The following is a 19,726-nucleotide window of genomic DNA, read 5'->3' on the forward strand; positions in this document are numbered from 1 at the left end:
TCATTTCTCGATACAAAAATCGCCACTAATTTCTAAAATCCGACCCTCTAATTTTCGTCAGTGGAATCTCCCGCTTCGGTTTCATAGCCTCACAGTGGGTCCGATCGATGCGTTTGTTTTCTTCTCAAGGTTAATATATACTGACTACACGTTTTTTGTTAAACGCTGTATGCTGCCTCGAGTGCGATCACCAATCACATAGCCAGAACTGCGTGGACGCTCAACATGGCAATTTTGGTAATGCTGGCGGTCGTGCTTATCGCGGATTTTGTCGATTTTGGTCAAGCAGCTTGTTTGCCGTGCAATTTTCAGTGGACGGAGAACAAAGGCAAATGTTACAGGTATTACTCTTATCCTTTGTCGCACATGGAAGCCAAGGCATTCTGTCAGCGTCTCAACTATCACGGTCGAAATGGCTCCCTTGCAACCGTTACAAGCCCTGATGACATCTTAATCATTTCAAAGTTCGCTGATGACATGTTCAAGTACGCGACTGGATTTGATGTACCGTCATTCATTTGGCTAGATACACATGCCATGAACACCACGGGTAAGTCGGTACCATTTTTAGTCTTGTAATGACATTTTCAAATCAAATTGCGTACAAGTAACAAATGAATATCAAACAAAAATAACGTTAAAGAGAAGACTGGGTAAAAATTACAAAATCTGGATACAAACGTTTCATATATAAAATGCACATCAATTGGATATTTAAAAAAAGTATTTTCATCCTCAAAGCGTTTTGTGGCGGATGTTACTTAGCCCTAAAAGGGCCGGGTTATTTTGACCATCTCTCAGCCCGGGGGGGGGGGGGGGGTGAACAACCTATCATGAACATACCCAAGAAATTTCTTTACTATAGGTCAAAGGGTTTTGGAATTATGGATAATTAATTATTCATATGCACGAACGGTAATTCTGCTTATAGGTATATGGGGACATTCAGTTTCCACGGCGCGTAGCGCCGGAAAATGTTTTGCTGCGCGGCAACCCGTGGTCCTATTGTTAAGTTTTTGGTATCAAAAGATGCGCAAGGCTTGAGGCTAAAAAGTTCGGGTCGCGAAAAAAAAAGAATTCAAGGCTATAGCGGAAAGTTCCGGGGCGGGGGGGGGGGGTGGATACCGCCCCCGGCCCCTGTAGGGTTAATGAAACTGTGACCTTGACTCTGGAAAAAAACCCGTGCAAAACCGTGCAAACTACATTAATTTCTGATACATTTTCATTGATTTTTTCTGTAAAGGGTGACGTGATCTTACATGGGAACATTATTTTGTCAAACTTTCTACTCCTCTGAAATGTGTGGAAAATATATCTTTTGGTAATTTTTTAATTAAAAAATGCACTTGTTTATACACATTAAAAAATGTCCATGGTTTCCTGATAAATGAGGGCGCTCTTGCTGTGATGTCATATCAAGAAGACACTGTTTTATTCAGGGGGTTTCTGTTCAAACTGTAACCCAAAGTGTGCTTATTGAAACATGTGTGAGACTTTACTCATTGGCTTACTGTTATGTACTGAAACAACAACGAATCTCCAGGGAAAAGACAATTTACGACTCACAGCAAAAGTTTCCGCTATTCTGGCGAATGTTGGGCTGAAGTAGCCGTTATATTGCGGTTTCTACCTGAAATCATAATGACCCTTTTGCGCATGAATATGTAAAATTTGCATCAGCATAAAAAACAAAAAGGCACCAAAACGGCCTTTAACTTACCATTTTGGCGACTTTTGTCGACAAGAACTACCCCCTGCTGATTCCCATGGGCGACTCTAGTCGACCAGGAAACAACACACAGAACACCCTAAACACAAATATACTTACTACTTTTCAGAAAGGCGGCATGTTGATATGTTTGGCCGCCCATACATTAACCACATACCAGCTGAAAGAGTGTTTTCGGATCGTTCTAATGGTGCAGTTTATTCATATTGTTACCATTCCAAAAAAAAATAGAAAAGTGCTTCAGAAGTATCCAATCACAATTTGAGGTATGGAGCGCCATTTGGTCATGTAATGATATCTTGTAGTTTGATAAACGGGACCAGATGGACAAAAAGGCATAATATTCTTATATTTGCACATATGGACTTCATTTTTACATAAAAGAGTAAGGTTTAAAGAACAAACTTTACACACAACACCTATGATTTTAATCACTCTTTAGCAATGAAAATCTGGGTTGGAAAATGTGAGTTTTCGACTTGTGGTAATTTTTTTCACGTTCTAGTGATTTCCGCATGACTGAGCAAACAATTTGGTCCTGGGGAGAGCCAAGTCAATAAACAATGTGGTAATGAAAGGTGTGGGCAAAATGCATATTAAAAAACTTGTTAAATTGGACACAAAGGTGTATTTTTAATGATTGCATAATACGTTACATGGGCCCTTAAGACACCTATCTATCATTTATCTTTACATCTTCCATGGTAGGCCTACCATGTATTCTGTATCTTTGGATGAATGATTGATACCGCATGCAATTTTTTTACAAGTTAACATTGTTCATGTCAAATTTGTTTCGATTGACGGCATTCAATGCAGTATATGCCTAAACGACGCTTATATTTTGCCATTATCAGGGCCCAAAACATGTGATTTCTTATCAGAATATCAGGACCTTACTATTTTAGATGCTACAACAATCATCAACCCAGCATTATTTGTGTAGCGAATGAGTTGGCCTTTAACGAAGCACACAATGTTATTTTCCCTAGAAAACGTAGCAGTCCAACTAAATACTTGGCTTTTTCGAAAATTTGCGAAAAAGCCTTTCTTTGCGTTATGATTTTTGGCTTTTCCGCATATTTGCGAAAAAGTCTTTCTTTTTGCTTTGATTTTTTTCTTCTTTGTTCTTTTTGTTCCTTTTTTTCCCGCCCTTCACTTTCGGCGTTTATCTTTATTATACATCTTTCAAAGTTACCATAGTCATAGTCCCTATAGCAAAGATGTGTCCCGAAGAGTGACGTCATAATGACGTTATCATGGGTCACGTGACGTCACGTTAAGAATTTCTAGATTCAATCTTTGAAAATCAATGTAAAATCAACCATGAAATATCGGAACTTGTCGTTTGCGGAAATTGATACATGTATCTAGGATCTTTATTTTGTCTGGTATGAGCCAAGGTACGTGATCCTTCCTTCCAGTCAAACTGGAAGTGCCTAAGAATTTAAAATTGGAAAAAAAAGTGCACTTGTTTTCTACGACATTAGTTTCTGGCTAGGTTGTACTTTACCAAAGAAATACAGGCGACGTCATAAGATGTTAGAGCGCCCTCTTGTGGCAGGTTGAAAATGCTTAAAATGGATGATCAGTTGATGTGTGTGGCAAAGTTTGCTTAAATCACTTTATAATTGATGTGTTTCGTCAGCTTCATGCTCAGAAAAAAAGTTGAGGGGAGAAAGATTCATGTCGTCCCCAGACCGGAAGTTACAATGAAAAGACCTTTAAAGTCATCCCCGACCCCAAGTGGTGCACATAACTCTGACGTCATAAGATGACGTCATCGGTTGTCAAATTACAAGCGTTACCAATTTTTTTTACTTAAAACCCTTGAACAAAATAATCAATGGTTTTTCTATTTTGTAATCAGATAGATCATTAATAAATTGATTACATTTTTTGGTCGTGTACGTGAAGTCGCTCAAACTTTACTTCCGGGGCTACCGCAAGGTAAACGTTAGGTGAATTGTAGAAATTTTTTCCAAACGGTTTGTCGGACGATGATAAAACCTAGTGTGAACCTGTAAAAATGTGGTTACGTCATCATGACATCATCGGGTTTTAAATTACAATTGAGATTTAATTCATTCATTCATTCATTCATTCATATTGGTTTATTTCAATCCATTATCGCAGTTAAAAACTGAATTACAATGGATTTAACAAAACATTTTAAAAACATACTTTGAACTGTAATTTTTCACAGGAGTGGAGTACCGTTCTCGCTATTATGTGATCAATAAGACATTGTCTAGAGCAATATTTTGAATTTTCGGGCACTTAGGCGTTTAGCCTTTATTTCCGGTTTCATCAGAAGTGAAAATTTAATTTAACTTGAAACTGGAAGCATTTTATGTACATAATCAGTAAGGAATGTCAAGCACAAAAAATGCCATGATGACTTCATTACTTCAAAGGACGTCGAAGATAGAAGAAATTTGAATTTAATTATCACAGTTTTACCAAATTACCCCAAAATGTCCTTTGCACAGTCTCAAATGACTATGTGAGGTTTCAGAATCATGACGTCATCGTACTGGAAGTTATTGTAGGGAGAATTTGTAAATGATCAGTTTTCTTTCATTTAAAATCAAATTGGAACAGGAAGTTAAGTGTTAGTAAAACACACGTAAATATTCATTATAGTTTCCTTTTTTTCAAAAGTTATTTTCACTGTATGACGAACGTTTATTCTGTCTGACCTAAATCAATATTAAGTTTGGATCTTAACTGATGATGTCATCAGTGTACACAAAAGTATACTGAAACTGATAAAACTTAAAACGATTGTTTTTTTGCTCAACTTAAAACAAATGGTTCCAATGAAAACGGATGAAATATTCACAACTTCAATGGCCAATAAAATAGTTATAACTCAACAAACGATGTAGCTAGCTCTAATTATATTTGCAGTCATTTATTTGTTTGAAACAGGAAATGGCAAATATAAAAGACTAAAGGACCAAATTCATCTTTATGATCGGCAGATTGCAAGTTTTGGGCGAGTCGAGGATATTTTATCGGTCTAGTTTTATGAGGAAAAACTTGCAGAGGGTAAAGCATGAATAGCTTTTTTTATTAAAACGAAAATACATGGGTAGTTAAAATGAAAGCTGGTCCCATTCCTGTTAGGTTGCGATTGTATGTGTAACCGTAGCATGAATCTTCAGGGGAAAGGCTGGTGTTATGCACATTTTCCCCTATTGAAAGATCGAAAGAAAAAGCGCGTACAATTCCTGGCAAGCATAAACAAATTTGTCAAGTATCGATAGCTTTTTAATTAAAACGAAAATGCACTGGAATTGGGAGCTAAAGCATGACTAGTTTAAACAAGTTTGCCACCATTGTCATGGCCGATGTTATTACTTGTGTGCATCCATCATGGCGTAACTCCACTGACGCTATGCGCAAGTTGCTAATGCCGTCCTTATTGTAGTATATACAATTCGTGGCAGCATATAAACAACTTTGCCACCATTTTCATGGCCGGTGTTATTGCATTTTCATGGCCGATGTTATTGCTTTTGGGTCAATCAGCATAACTCCACTGGCGCCACGATTTCAGGCACTGCCTGAGGATTTGAAAAACCTCCTCTGTATATTTTAAAGTGTTTGCGCTAGACCTCCGTAGCGCCACGCTTAGCCGCGGCAACGCTAACAACGAACAAATTATTAGAGCAAGAAGGAGATATTAGAGCGTACTGGCGCAATTTCATCGTAGTAGAACACTGCTGGCTGGAATACATTTGTGCCCGGGAGTAGGGGATGTCTTAGTATATTCCAGCTTCCCCATCCAAAAAGTTGGGGGTGCTGCAGTACCCACAGCACCCCCCCCCCCCTGTTTCCGTGGGTTTGCTTTAAACCTTATATAAATGCTGAAAAATCAACCGCGAGATATATAATCCAGATTTTCACTTCAAATAGCACAGTTAACATAGCTCTCCAGCTTTCTGGTATTGACGTCATGATGACGTCAACAAGTATCAGATTACAAGCGACCAAAGATTTCTAGATTGAATCTCTGAAAATCAATATAAAAATCAACTAAGAGAGATCTGCTTTGGATATTTACGGGAACTGATAGAATAATACAGAGTCTGTAGTTTTTGATATAATGTGCAATATAAACGTGACCGCCTCCCTGTTGAAACCGTAAGTGTCTTGTAATTTGAAATTGTTAAAAGATGTGAACTTGCTTTGACCGTCGTGCGTTCAACTAGAAGTGTCAAGTCGTCCGTTGGGTCATGTGACATCATAATGTCATCATGATGTAGTTAGGGGTCATCTGACGTCATGTGTCATCATGAGTCATGTGGCGTCGTCATGATGTCATGGGTCATGATGTCATGGTTTTTCTTCTCAAGGTTAAAATATACTGACTACACGTTTTATGTTAAACGCTGTATGCTGCTTCGGGTGCACTGGCGATCACCAATCACATAGCCAGAACTTCGTGGACGCTGAACATGGCAATTTTGGTAATGCTGGCGGTCGTGCTTACCGCGGATTTTGTCGATTTTGCTCAAGCAGCTTGTTCGCCGTGCAATTTTCAGTGGACGGAGAACAAAAGCAAATGTTACAGGTATTACTCTCCTTTGTCGCACACGGAAGCTAAGGCATTCTGTCAGCGTCTCAACTATCACGGTCGAAATGGCTCCCTTGCAACGGTAACAAGCCCTGATGACATCTTATTCATTTCGAAGTTCGCTGATGACATGTTCAAGTACGCGACTGGATTTGATGTACCGTCATTCATTTGGCTAGATACACATGCCATGAACACCACGGGTAAGTCGGTACCATTTATATTCTTGTAATGACATTTTCATTGTTGTGTAGGTTACCACAGGGTGTGTGTGATGCGTCAAGTGTAGTCGTAGTTAGCATTGCACACCCCGCTTTCTACCTTCTGCTGCTGCCGCTGGCTAGCCCCGTTTCGGGGCGAAAAGGGAGCCAAGTGCGTAAATCTCCCCTGCCAGTACATAGCCTTTCCGCCACCAAGACTCTTGCAGTGCCTCCTCGTGGCAACACACGGTAACTTGGTGTCTTGCGACCCCAGGCTGAATCTACAAGGGATCTCGGAGTTGCAGTGGTCCCCAGAGACATGGTGTCCAGGCCCACCGGTGTGTGGACACGCCCTGGTGCCATGTCAGCCACTGCGAAACCACGGCAGCAGGTGGTGGATCTCCTTGCTGGGCATCTACAACAATATTGCAGCAACGGCCAACAGGGACTCCAGCTGGGCATCTGGGACGTCATCTCAGTAGTGGCCAGGTGGGACTCATCAGCGAAGTCTGACACTGCGGGGCAATCACTGCCTGGCCATGCCGTCCGGAGCTTCTCCTGCCGCTGGAACCCCCAGACAGTGATCCAGTGAGTGGGATGAGTACCCGCTCAACGCTCATCCTACTTGAAATTTCTGCGCCGGCCAACCGGCAACAAGTCTCAACTGACAAGTCCTCTTGCGGTGCCAGCAGGCCCAAGAAGCTGGAAGCTGGTAGCAAGTAACTTGCACTTGTGCGGCTCTGGAGTGATGGTCGTGCAACATAACAGGGTGATAGTGTTGCAAGTTCCTTCCAGGGCGACGAGGCGGCCCTACTTAGGGAGGCCCCGCCTGCCTCAATCCGAGGACGCCTCTAGAACATGTGAGGTAAACAAGGCTCACCCTTATTAACCTGGCTGGCAACGCACGGTCAGCGGGTCTCCATTCATGTGGGTGCAAGTACAAACACAAACGAAAATTTCAACTCGCATGTTGGAACATGCGCTCTTTACTTGACAATAACCTGAAACTCCCACGGAGGAAGACAACCTTTCTCTGCAAGGAACTTGAAGCCTACAGAATTGATATTGCCGCTTTGTCAGAGATAAGGTTCTCCGACACAGGAGAGAGGAAAGAAAAGTCCCACACTCTCTTCTGGTCTGGTGTTCTTTCATGGCTCACGATTTCAAGGCACGTCCGAGACGGGGTTTGCAATCTCCAACCGTCTTCTTTCTCAGCTTGACGAACTCCTGAAGCCAGTTTCTGACAGAATGATGATCCTTCGTTTTGCAGTGTCCTACACAACTCATGTCACCCTCATAAGCATATATGCTCCAACGTTAACCAGCGCTCAAGCAGACAGTCATGTTGTAAGACGGAAATTTAGACTGTCCCTGAACACACATACTACCATTCTCACAACAGGTGTTCCACATTACACCCAAGGTCTTCACGTCACTCTTTTCCAAGCAATACACCCACAGCATACCAAGACTGTGATTTGACCCTTGCACAGGGGAAAGTGACCTCATAAGGGTACTCCCCCAGACTGACCATTACGTCAGTCTGTGGTCAGTCTGCCTTTACTCAGAAATGATGTCATATAAGTTATGTTTTCCTTATATGACATCATCTCCTATTTTCACTCCAAGTGGTCCCTCTGAAACTGTATAAAATGTCCACATTTTCCCACTTTCATTGAGTTCTTCTTCTTCTCCCTGGGAAACCAGAGGCATAGCCATAAGCTGATTCAGCCCTATGCTCTGGCCAGTCTTCTTCATACAAAACTCTTCAGAACCTCTGTCTTCTGTCTCCAACTTCCGTATTCTACATGTAGTACCCAGCCATACCCATAAGCTGATGCAGCCGTATGGTCTGAGGTTATAGTTCTGTACATACACAATACCGGTAGAATATTGAGTTCTTGAAAATAAACCAGTTTTCCATATAGCTGAGCTCATAGTCATTACCAGTGTGTCTTTGTATAGTCTTCGTAGTCATCTGTTCATCCTGCTCTTAGCCACAGCTACCCTATCCTAACCTATAGAGTATAGTCAAACAAACCAAAGACTATAGCCAAATCTATATGTTACAATGTCTTCTATTCACAACTCAAGGCAACGCTCAATAACGTACCCCGGACGGATATCATCATTGTTCTCGGAGACTTTAACGCAAGGGTCGGAAGTGACAAGGTTACGTGGCATGGAGTCCTAGGCAAGCATGGACGTGGCAACCTCAACGCTAATGGCGAGCTGCTCCTATTACTCTGCAAAGAGTTCAATTTGAGCATAACAAACACCTTCTTTGACGTCCCGGACAAGCACTTCTACTCCTGGAAACATCCAAGATCAGGCCACTGCCACCTCCTCGACTATATTTTTGTCAGCCAGAGTGCCATGAAGGATGTCTGTCGCACAAGAGCCATGAGAGGAGCAGAGTGCTCCACCAATCAGATGTCGAATGAAGCTCCCAATTCACAAACCCAGGAAGCGAACAGCACCTAAGCCTCTGAAGAAACTGGACATCAAGAAGCTGTGCAACGAATCCTCATGCTCGGGTCTACAGACTGCCTTTCACCAGAACTTTACCATAACACCAGACAGTGACGCAGACGCCAAGTGGCAGCACTACAAACACTGCTTGTACACTGAAGCAGAGAAAGCCCTTGGCCACCCTAAACGCAAGGACGCCGATTGGTTCGATGATTGCGAAGGTGACATCACTGAGTTAATCCATTCCAAGTGTAAAGCCCTGCAAGCCTATCTCTCTAGACCCCATTGCTTGAAGACCAAAGCTACCTTCAAAGAAGCAAAGGCCCGCCTACAGCGAGAGCTTCGACGCATGGAAGATAATTGGTGGAATGTCAAGGCTGAAGAGATGCAGGCTCTTGCAGATGCAGGCGACACTCGAGGCTTTTTCCAAGCTCTCAAGACGGACCACAAGGAGCCCAGTCTAACCCAGTGCTTGCCACTGACGGATCAACTCTCCTGACAGAAAGATCTGAAATCTTGGAGAGGTGGAAGGTCCATTTTAACCAACTCCTCAACAAGAGCTCTAACGCAGATTACTCGGTCTTTGAGAGGATCCCACAACGGCCAACTCTACACAGTGCAGACGACGAGCTGAGGCTTGATGAAGTCAAAACCGCAGTGAAAAGCCTCGCAAGAAACAAGTCTCCTGGATTGGATGGCATCCCCGCCGAAATCTACCAAGAAGGAGGAGATCACATGCTGCAAGGGCTCCTTGATGTGTTGTCAGCCATCTGGACCGAGTAGAAGATCCATAGGACTTCAAAGATGCCATAGTCATCCCCGTCTACAAGAAAAAGGGCAACCGACAAGACTGCGGCAATTACCGTGGTATTTCCCTGCTTGCTTTAGCAGGAAAAGTTCTAGGAAAGGTCATCCTTAAGCGGATACAACCCATTCTGGATGCCAACCTACCTGAATCACAATGTGGATTCCGTAGCTCTAGGTCAACTATTGACATGGTATTCACCTTACGTCAGTTGCAAGAGAAGGCCATGAAGCAGAATATGCCCTTGTACATGGTCTTCATTGACTTTTCGAAGGCCTTTGACACGGTGAATAGAGATTGTCAATGGGCTCTTCTACAACGCTATGGCTGTCCCCCAGGTTTCACCAGGCTCATCTCTCTACTGCACAATGAAATGATGTTTCAGGTGTCGTTAACTGGCTCCTACTCCGAGAAGTTCACAGTCAGGCAGGGGGTAAAGCAGGGATGCGTTCTAGCGCCTTCCCTCTTCGCTCTTTACTTGGCTGCTGTTCTAGAGCTTTGTCCCTCGGATGGTGGAGTTTATCTCAAACCCGCAGTGATGGTTAGCTGTTCAATCTGAGGCGGCTAAAGGCTGCAACCAAAACCAGGACTGTCTGCGCCAGGATGCTCCTTTACGCTGATTACTCAGCCATTTTCTCGCACTCAGAAGCAGAACTGCAGTGCATGCTAGATACATTCCATACAGCAGCCAGCAGCCTTGGCCTCACCAAGAGTGGAGAAGAGAGTCAGCTCTGCAGCCACCGCATTCGGACAACTCAAAAAACGTATGTGGAATCGTCCGGGCATCCGACTCCCCACCAAATGCAAGGTTTACCGAGCCGTTGTTCTGAGCTGCCTCCTCTATTCATCCGAGACGTACACATTGTACAGACGACACATACATCGACTTCAACGAGTGCAGATGTCCCATCTAAGACAACTGCTGAACATCAGCTGGAAAGATAAGATCACTAACGTTGAAATACGCAGGCGTGCCAATATGCCCAGCGTTGAAGCACTGCTGACAAAAAGCAAACTGCGGTGGTCCCGACATGTCATCCGGATGGATGACATCAGACTCCCGAAAGCTGTGCTCTACGGTGAGCTGAAGGAAGGCAGAAGAGGAGTCGGCAGGCCAAAGCTGCGCTATGGAGACTGTATTAAACGCCACCTCGTAGCCGGCAATATTGACGCTGCCACATGGGAAGCTGCTGCCAATAACCGCTCAGAGTGGCGACGCCGAATCACCAACGCTGCAAGGGAAGTGGAAAACAGACTGGAAATTGAAACCCTTGAGCGCAGTCGTCGCCGAGCCACTTGCAACCAGCAGGGAGAACACCTTCCCACGTGCCGCCTCTGCGGAAGAACCTGCGCCCACAGAATTGGGATAAACTCACACAAGAATCGTTGCCGACGTCATACTCATAATGAGTGACAGCCGATGAGTGAATGACATTTTCAAATCAAATTGCGTACAAATGACAAATGAATATCAAACAAAAATAACGTTAAAGAGAAGACTGGGTAAAATTTACAAATTCTGGCTACAAACGTTTCATATATAAAATGCACATCAATTGGATATTTGAAAAAAGTATTTTCATCCTCAAAGCCTTGTGTGGCTGATATTACTTAACCATAAAAGGGCCGGGTTATTTTGACCATCTCTCAGCCCGGGGGGGGGGGACAAACAATTGTGCAACTCGGTACATGCATAGAACAACTTATCATGAACATACCCAAGAAATTTCATTTTATTCAGGGATTTTCTGTTCAAACTGTAACCCAAAGTGTGCTTATTGAAATATGTGTGAGACTTTACTCATTGGCTTACTGTTATGTACTGAAACAACAACGTATCATCAGAGAAAAGAATATTTACGACTCACAGCAAAAGTTTCCGCTATTCTGGCGATTGTTGGAGCTGAAGTTGCCGTTATATTGCGGTTTCTGCCTGAAATCATAATGACACTTTTGCGCATGAGTATGTAAAATTTACATTAGCATAAAAACAAAAAGGCACCAAAAACGGCCGCTATGTGAGCGTGAAACACAACTTGCACGTGTACAAAAGTGCAACTGTTTTCGGTATCATTTGTCATAAATTGCATAATTTCGTACACATTATCACCGTTTTGGGCCAAATAAAGAGTATGGCTGGATTGCTAAGGCATTTGTGTACCGATTGGTCGTTATTGGAGCGAGAGCTGCTCAGTACTTTTTGAGTTAGACACAAAAGTATTGCACTTTTGCAGCTACGCGATACCGATCTGACGAATTATAACTCCGCGCGCGAGTGTGCGTCGTGTCAACGCTTGCACGCGCTTCGCCGAATAAAAAACCTCGGCTGCTGTGTTAGGATGTTTCAGTATACCTTCTGATGATAATGCAAACTTTGGAAAGTAAAATCTGAGACATGCATGAGGTGAATTTCCCTTTTAAAACCCTAGGCCCTTTTCATACCAGGCTTTCGATGTTTATCTTTGACTGATCCCAGTGTAACATTATCTGGTTAATTCCTTAAGGCAATCAGTTACACCACAGGAGGCCAGTCCACAAACAGTACAGTTTAATTCCTGCTGGGTCTTCCTTTTGGAAACCCCATACATGTAACATGTACAAGCACAGTTCGATAAATTCATTATTTCATGTTTGTGCATCAATTTCAATGATCAAAGAAAGGAAACATGGGTTCATCACCTGACGAAAAACAATATTACGTTTGATATAGAATTTCTGAAATATCTAAAGGTGCATTTAGGCCACTGAAAAATGATTCACGCATGCCAAACAAGTCGTTAAGTCAAGCGATACTAATGTTCCCTGCTGGTGGTAGGCATTCATCCGGTGCTAAACTGCCCTAAGGAGATAAAATGTTGATATAAGAAAGATCGGAAACCTTGGTACATACCCAAATCTAAGGCTGCTGGTCGGTTTTTCGTTGAAAAGAGGATCCACGGCATGACGAACAATACTCAACACTGTCAACAAAACAAATCTGATGATACTTTAACTGAATCGAAAATTTTCCCTGTTTAAACAATGTCTGTTTAAACAATTTGAATAATTGATATTTGTATACTTCTATGTGAACATTAAACGAGAGTTTCTGAATCATAATCAGAAAATAAGGTCAAATGTCACGGACGATTTAAAATATTTACCATTACCCCAAATGTTCACTTGCACTATGCAGAATCTTGCTTAATTGAGTATGCTTAGGATTAAATGACTTCTGCTCACTTTAACCGTGCCCTTTTGGACAAACGTTATTGTATTATGAACTTTACTCCTTAAAAATGAGATGTTTTGATACACATATAAGGGTTGGATGAATCGTCATAAAACGTTGTGGGAAGTGAGATAATGTTATTAGTATTCACAACCCGAAGTGACGCCATAATGACCTGATCGGTTCCTGTTTTTTTTTTTTTTTAAATGTTCATATTCATTTGTTAAATATGTTAAAACAAAAGGCCTAAGAGCCCAGTGTTCTGTACATCGAACGGATAATAGACCTTTATTTTTTTTCTCCGCGAAACACGCCCCTGTTAAATTATCGACCCTATCGGTCGATCATGACGATGTCGGTCGATCGCGCTGCCACCAGTCTAACTTCTTAACTTCTTTCTTATTCGCGGCTCTGGAAGATTCAAAGGTACTATAAGTAAAGTCCGAGATATCCTACAGAATCGACCAATCGCGCAACGCAATCCACCGATTGCGCAGATCGACCGATTGCGGCCAACAGCCCAACCAAAGACTGTTTTACAGGATGATCTAGCGTCCGCGTATACATGGGTCCCTTAATTACTTTTAGGATGAAACAGTAAATGAAGTTTTGCCTGGGACACAATTCTTGCCAACTCTAAGCCCATCCCGTTTTACTCGGGTTTATATTTCAGTTTCAGACTTGGAACCAATTCTGGACCTACCCTTCGGCCAAACGAGTGACGTCACTCCGTGCGAGAATAACCAAGTGGTGGATAGCGAGGTTTATCAAGTGGTGGGGACTGCTCAAATGGTTCCCGGCCCAGGACTAGTGGAACAGCCATGCGCAGTGCACGCACCACTTGGGTCCTTCTTAGATCTCGGAGACTTTGCAGGGAGTTGTGTCTCAGACCCTGGACTGTGTGAGTCTGAAAGTGTGACCTGGTCCATTTGGTTGAAAATCGACACGCCGGTGTCTGTGAACAAAGACAGCTGGTATTACTTGAGCTCTGGGGGACAGACTGGTCAGGCCAGAGGAATAGCTTTCGCGTATAAAGAAGATACCAACACTCAGAGATTCTTGTTCACGGCAAAGTCCGAACAATTTAGGGTCCATCGTAGGTATGACAAAAGTAAGATACCGCTTGACGAGTGGTTCCACCTCGCATTCACGGCGGACTTGTCAGACACGCGGGGCACAGACTTGCAATTATTCGTCAATGGGGAGACGGTCAATGCGGACGTGACGGAGAACCAATCTATAACTCAATCGGACGGGTGCACTCATCTTTACATCGGCATGTCAAATACATGTGCTGGCACATACTCTGTTGACACCTACGGTGGCTCTGCGGCATACAGCAATCTGGTTGTGTTTGACGGTCTTCTGGGCTCACAACAGATAGCAAACTTGTACAAGTGTGGATCTATAGGTACGTATCCCTATTGATACATTTGTGGCATTTACTAAGATTTTATCAAGAAATGTATTTTAGGGGCAATTTCTGTCGACAAACAAAATCAAGATGGCATTCTTGCGAAAGATTGTGATTAATTGTTGTTTGTTACTTTTGCTGTTGGTGTTGATGTTGCTGTTGTTGTGTTGTTGTTGCTGTTGTTATCGCTGTTGTTGTCAGTTGCTGTTGCTTTTGCTTATGTTACATTTGTTGCTGTGGTGGTTTGTTGTGGTTGCTATATCGTTTTGGTGGTTGTGGTTAAGTTTGCTGTGGTGGTTGTGGATGTTATGGCTTTTGGTCGTGGTGGTTGTGGCTGTGGTGGAAGTGGTGGTAGGGGTAGTTGTTATCGTTATGGTGCTGGTTGATGTGGCTGCTGCAGTTGCTTTTGTGGTGGTTATTGTTGTTGTTGTTATTGTGGTTTGCTGTGGGTTGGTGTTGTTTGCACTTTAAGAGTTCCGTGTTTTCCTTGTTTTATCTTTGTGTAGATTGGCGCCCTAGGATCATCAACTTCACAATGACCCACTACGGTATCACTGACAGCGCAATCCGTTTTAACTGCACGGCCGACGGTGACGTCATCACCTGGAGTTTGCTCCACGAGAGCAACCACAACAACATGAGTTCTGAGCATTTGGAAGCCGCAGCGGGAGCCGGCTACACAATTCAGGCAGTGAATGCTTCTAGATGCGTCATTCACTCGACTCTTGAGATTGATCTCAGCCACGGTTTGCCGCTTGAGGGCGCTCTAGTGGCCTGCACGGCCCATTCGTATCGTCTACGCGACAAGGTGTCAATGTTCATCTATCAAGGTATTCCACATAAAGAGCTTTACGGACAACTTTTTCACTAATTCATTTTTAAGTTAGCATCAAGTGGCCTATAAGCACTCGGTTTCTTATATAATTCAGATTGACAAACTGTGGACTATTAATTAAAAATGGCTTTTCCTATATTAGTGATATATATATATATATATTATTAAGAATGTTGTTACATTTAGAATTGTACGATGCCAAACTGCAAATCGTATCTGAAACATTTACGAAGGCAGTTGAGCCTCAATCATCAATATGCTGTGAATACGTAGTCTTGTTCCCAGACCAGGTCCTATTTTACCATATCTACTGCCAGAATATGGAACTCCCTTCCTGTCCACATACCCACTAACGGGAATCTGGCCAGCTTCAAGAGTGAGGTGAATCGCTATCTGGGCGACAAGCCATCAGCAGTCTCTATTAATTAATAATGTTTCTAGCTGTTGAGGCCCAGATATGCCTTGTTAAAAAAAAAAATACAGTCTATTTCTGATGAATTTTAAGTCGGGTAATCGCTACACTATATGTCAGGGCACGTGACGAATGCCTCCCGTTTCCGAAAATGTCCAAAGTTTGCCGAATGCGTTTCGTCGACAATCTCGGATAGTGCCCGGTTTTTCTGGTTATAAACTATGTTTCATTCCGCGACCCGCCATGCTTAAAAAAAAAGAAATTAGTTGAAAATTAATATCCATCACTTGCATTGAAAAAAAAAACCAATGGTCCCACGACTTTCTGCATCACGTTTGCACTCGGATCGTACGACGGGCGAGCTTTGCTGCGCTGCGTCATTTACCTTTGAATCTGTGACGGTTGCATAACTCGACTCGACGTCGTTTTCATTTTGGCTTCGCGCGTCATTTTGAGGTCACGCGTTGCCGAGGTCAGGCGTTCCCATGAAGCTATATTAAATAAATATAGCGCTATGGGCGTTCCACACAAACCACTGATCTATATTATACTGACTGGATAACGCTTTGACCATATGCGTCTGCACAAGACCGTGACGCCCTCGCACACACGCGGCGGCCATTATGAAGCTCCCTAAAAAGCCCCACAACGCCTGGCTCCGTATATAAAAAACACATATTTAAAAAAGTTTTGGAAGCGATTTTGGATCATCAAGTGCTATTTTACTCATATTAATATTTGTTCAAATTGTTAAATTTATTTTATGACTTTGCATACACTTTTACGTGGCCGAAGGGAGTGTCAAAATGGCGCCCAGTGACTTCACACCCACATCCAGAAACACTATCCACTCTGTATAATAGAGATCAGAGACACAAACCCAGGCATGGCCTTACGTATAGCGATTGCACAGTGCCCACTTTTCCATCCAATTTGTATCCGTTGGAAAATAAAAATAACGGGCATCCGTCATGTTCTAAGTGATACATACAGTCACCTACGAAACACCGTCCCATTTTCCCAATCTTATTTGTTCTAAATGTCTAGGATATCTGAACTAGAATTTTTTTACTTAAGTCGCCCATATAAATCTTTTAACTCAAATGGCGGACGAGGCATTGTGTGGAACGGTCCCTATTGGAGACGACTCCGCGTGAATTATTCCAGGGGCGGCGGAACCGGGGGGGGGGGGGGAGCTGGGGAGGGGCATTTGCCCCCCCCCCCCAGATTTTCCCAAGTGCCCCTTTTGCGGCCATAAATGTGCCCCTCGCCTCGAGCATAAAAGTGCCCCTTCGAGATAAAAAAATAGCCCTTAAAGTATCTTTCTATTTCTTAGAAGTAACCATTTCCCAATAATGGTATAGATATAAAACCAAAGCCCCCAAAACCCACACAATACGCCCTGAAAAGGGGCACAGGGGCACATAATGCATAGTTAGCATATAATCATCAGTTTTGAAGAGCGCACCCTATGTTGAAGATGGTACCAGCCCCCCCCCCCCCCCCCCCCCCCCCACACACACACAGTCGTTTTTTGCTATGCTTCCGAGGATTGGCTTTGTGTTTTCCTTTGTCCCTGTAATATAACACTCTCCCATAGACTAAGCACACAAACCTGCGTTCGAGGACAATAGGCACCTTCGTTCGAGGATCAATGGCCCCTTTGTGCTCCTTTTGTTGTCTGTCCTCAGGCGTAATGCAATGCAGGAACACTATTTGATTTTACGGAGGCCAAGTGTCCGGTGAAAAACACGTGTCGACCTTCCAGCACGGATGTGCAAAAAAAAATAGGCTGAGCAAGTGCCCCTTTTTGGTGATGCCTCGGCCCCCGTTTCAAACCCGTTCCGCCGCCGCTGAATTATTCATGTAAATTTGAGAAACCCAGAAACCCAAATTATGTCGAATTTTGACATTTCTGTTTTCATTTTTTTTTATTATATTTTTATTTGAAGGCAAACAAGTGAATATCGGAACAAGCGACCATGGTTCTATCGGTAAGTGGGATTCCGTGTTTTTACTCTCACATCAACAGAACGGCCATCAGTTGTTTTGTAAATTACAACATTATATCTTTAAAAACACTCCGAAATGTATTGCACGGCCATTATGGTTCAACAGTCTGAGGTTGTCCCAACGCTCTCTATATACGGCTCTGGTCTAAATTTGTGCACAGCGCCACCAAGTGTCAGAAACCCCGGTGACAAAATCCTTGGAACATATCCAAGTCAAGTTGCTACTTTACTCAATCGGCTTTCCTCCTTTTCAACTGAACGTTACAGGTCTTTCCTTGCGGGAAGTAGGAAACCATGAAGCCCAGTTCATAATCCAAGATGGCGACTACTCTGAAATGTATTGCGACTCGGCGTATCCCACCACCGCATCAAACATCGGTGAATCTTGCTCAGAGGATCAACAAAATCATCCCTTTATTTGCCAGATGTAAACGCATTTTTCAGACAGGAAGTATGAACATGGGTAATTGTTTTCATTGATATCGTTGGACAACAAAATCAATCTAAAAACAAAAAGTATCACACAAGTTGTCCAGGTCAAGAAAAATACTGGCCCCAAGTGAATAACATACGAATGCAGTACAGGTTATTTATTGACTAGTATCTGTGTGATCATTTCACGTAATTTGCATACTATAATCATATAAGTTATCTTTATTTTCATATACATTTACCACAAAATTCAGTTGCTCACCACTGATCGTTTACCGATATGCATTGATGAATAAATGTATAGTTTAAGTACAATGAACCATTTCGGTTTTCCTACCTTCATCAATGAATGAAAACTCGTGAAGGAAAACCGACAAAAATCACCATCATCATTTCAGAGAAAGACTGGATTTGTTCCCCCCAAAACAAAAACTTACCGAACAATTATGTTTCACACTCGACTAAAATTGTTACAATTTTATTTGTATGCGTATTCATGTGTGTAATCTTTGGTTCTCAATCAGCCTAAAACCTTCAAAACATTTACAAAAATAATGGTCAGCTGTAAAAATAGGTTATTTTAGTAAAACGAGCATAACTTCTTATAACGTGGGTCGATTTCTGTATAATTTATTGTAATGAGTGGAACGACATGCTCGTTTAATGCATGCTTTATTGATGTATCAAATTTAATTGCTTTTTAAATTCGTTATTAATTCTGGTCAATTTCTTTTGCACCGACTCTGTAGTTCTCTGATATAATTATTAATGTGTTTTGTGCACAAACCATCGCGGCAACAGACGTTTTAAAGCGACTTAACCCTAAAAGGGCCGTGGCGGAATCCGCCCCTCTCAACTTGTTCCGCGATACCCTTGCAAAAAACAATTCCCGACCCGAGCTTTCATATTAAACTTTTAAGCCTCAGTCGAGTCTTGCGCATCTTTTAATACCAAACACATAAAATTCCGACCGTGGGTTACCGCGCAGCGATTTTTTTTCTCAAACTGAATTTCCCCATATGTAGTGAACACAAAGCATAGCAACCATTTGTGCATATCAATAGTTAATTAGCCGATATTCCAAAATCCTTTAACCTATAGTCAGTGAATTTCTTGAGTATGTTCATAATATTAAGTTGTTACACCCAGTTTCAAATTTTTTCGTCACTAAATGGCCGGAATCCGCCCCCCCCCCCCCGGCTGTGAAATGGTCAAAACAACCTTCGCTCGTACCCCCCGCCCCTCCGCCCTGCAAACATGGCGCTAGTAAGGGCTGATGAGCTTCACAGAATCTTGTAAAGGAAATACAGATTGACTTTCGCATGCAGCTAGCACGCGCTACGCATGATGGGCACCGGAAGCTAGTTTGTGTGACGCGTTCTACGTCACAGGTCACGCAAATCTATCCAATGAGAGCTCAAATGACGTCAGCCCTGACCAGCGTCCTGTTTGCAGGGCGGGGGTACGAGCGAAAAAATAACCCAGCTCCTTTAGAGTTAAAACACTTGAAATGCTTTAAAACGTTTCAGAATCAAAGGAATTGTTAAGTTATATTTAGACAAATTTCATTTTGCCTTTAAATAGTATAAGTCTCGTATTAATCTGTTTGTAATTTTGTA

The 19,726-nt window shown here is 42.6% G+C and overlaps 1 protein-coding gene across 1 annotated transcript; it reads left to right on the plus strand.

Moving 5' to 3' along the window:
• The first annotated feature begins 366 nt into the window (after nt 1-366).
• On the plus strand, nt 367-18,356 carry LOC119725443. Its single transcript, XM_038196850.1, has 6 exons — nt 367-550; nt 6,341-6,517; nt 13,676-14,413; nt 14,923-15,246; nt 17,616-17,657; nt 17,943-18,356. The coding sequence occupies exons 1-6, from the start codon at nt 367-369 to the stop codon at nt 18,104-18,106; spliced, it is 1,629 nt and encodes a 542-aa protein (XP_038052778.1). The 3' UTR covers nt 18,107-18,356.
• The last annotated feature ends 1,370 nt before the right edge of the window (nt 18,357-19,726 follow it).

Source organism: Patiria miniata, unplaced genomic scaffold (genome assembly GCF_015706575.1).
Source record: "Patiria miniata isolate m_02_andy unplaced genomic scaffold, ASM1570657v1 HiC_scaffold_19, whole genome shotgun sequence".
NCBI classification, from domain to species: Eukaryota; Metazoa; Echinodermata; class Asteroidea; order Valvatida; family Asterinidae; genus Patiria; species Patiria miniata.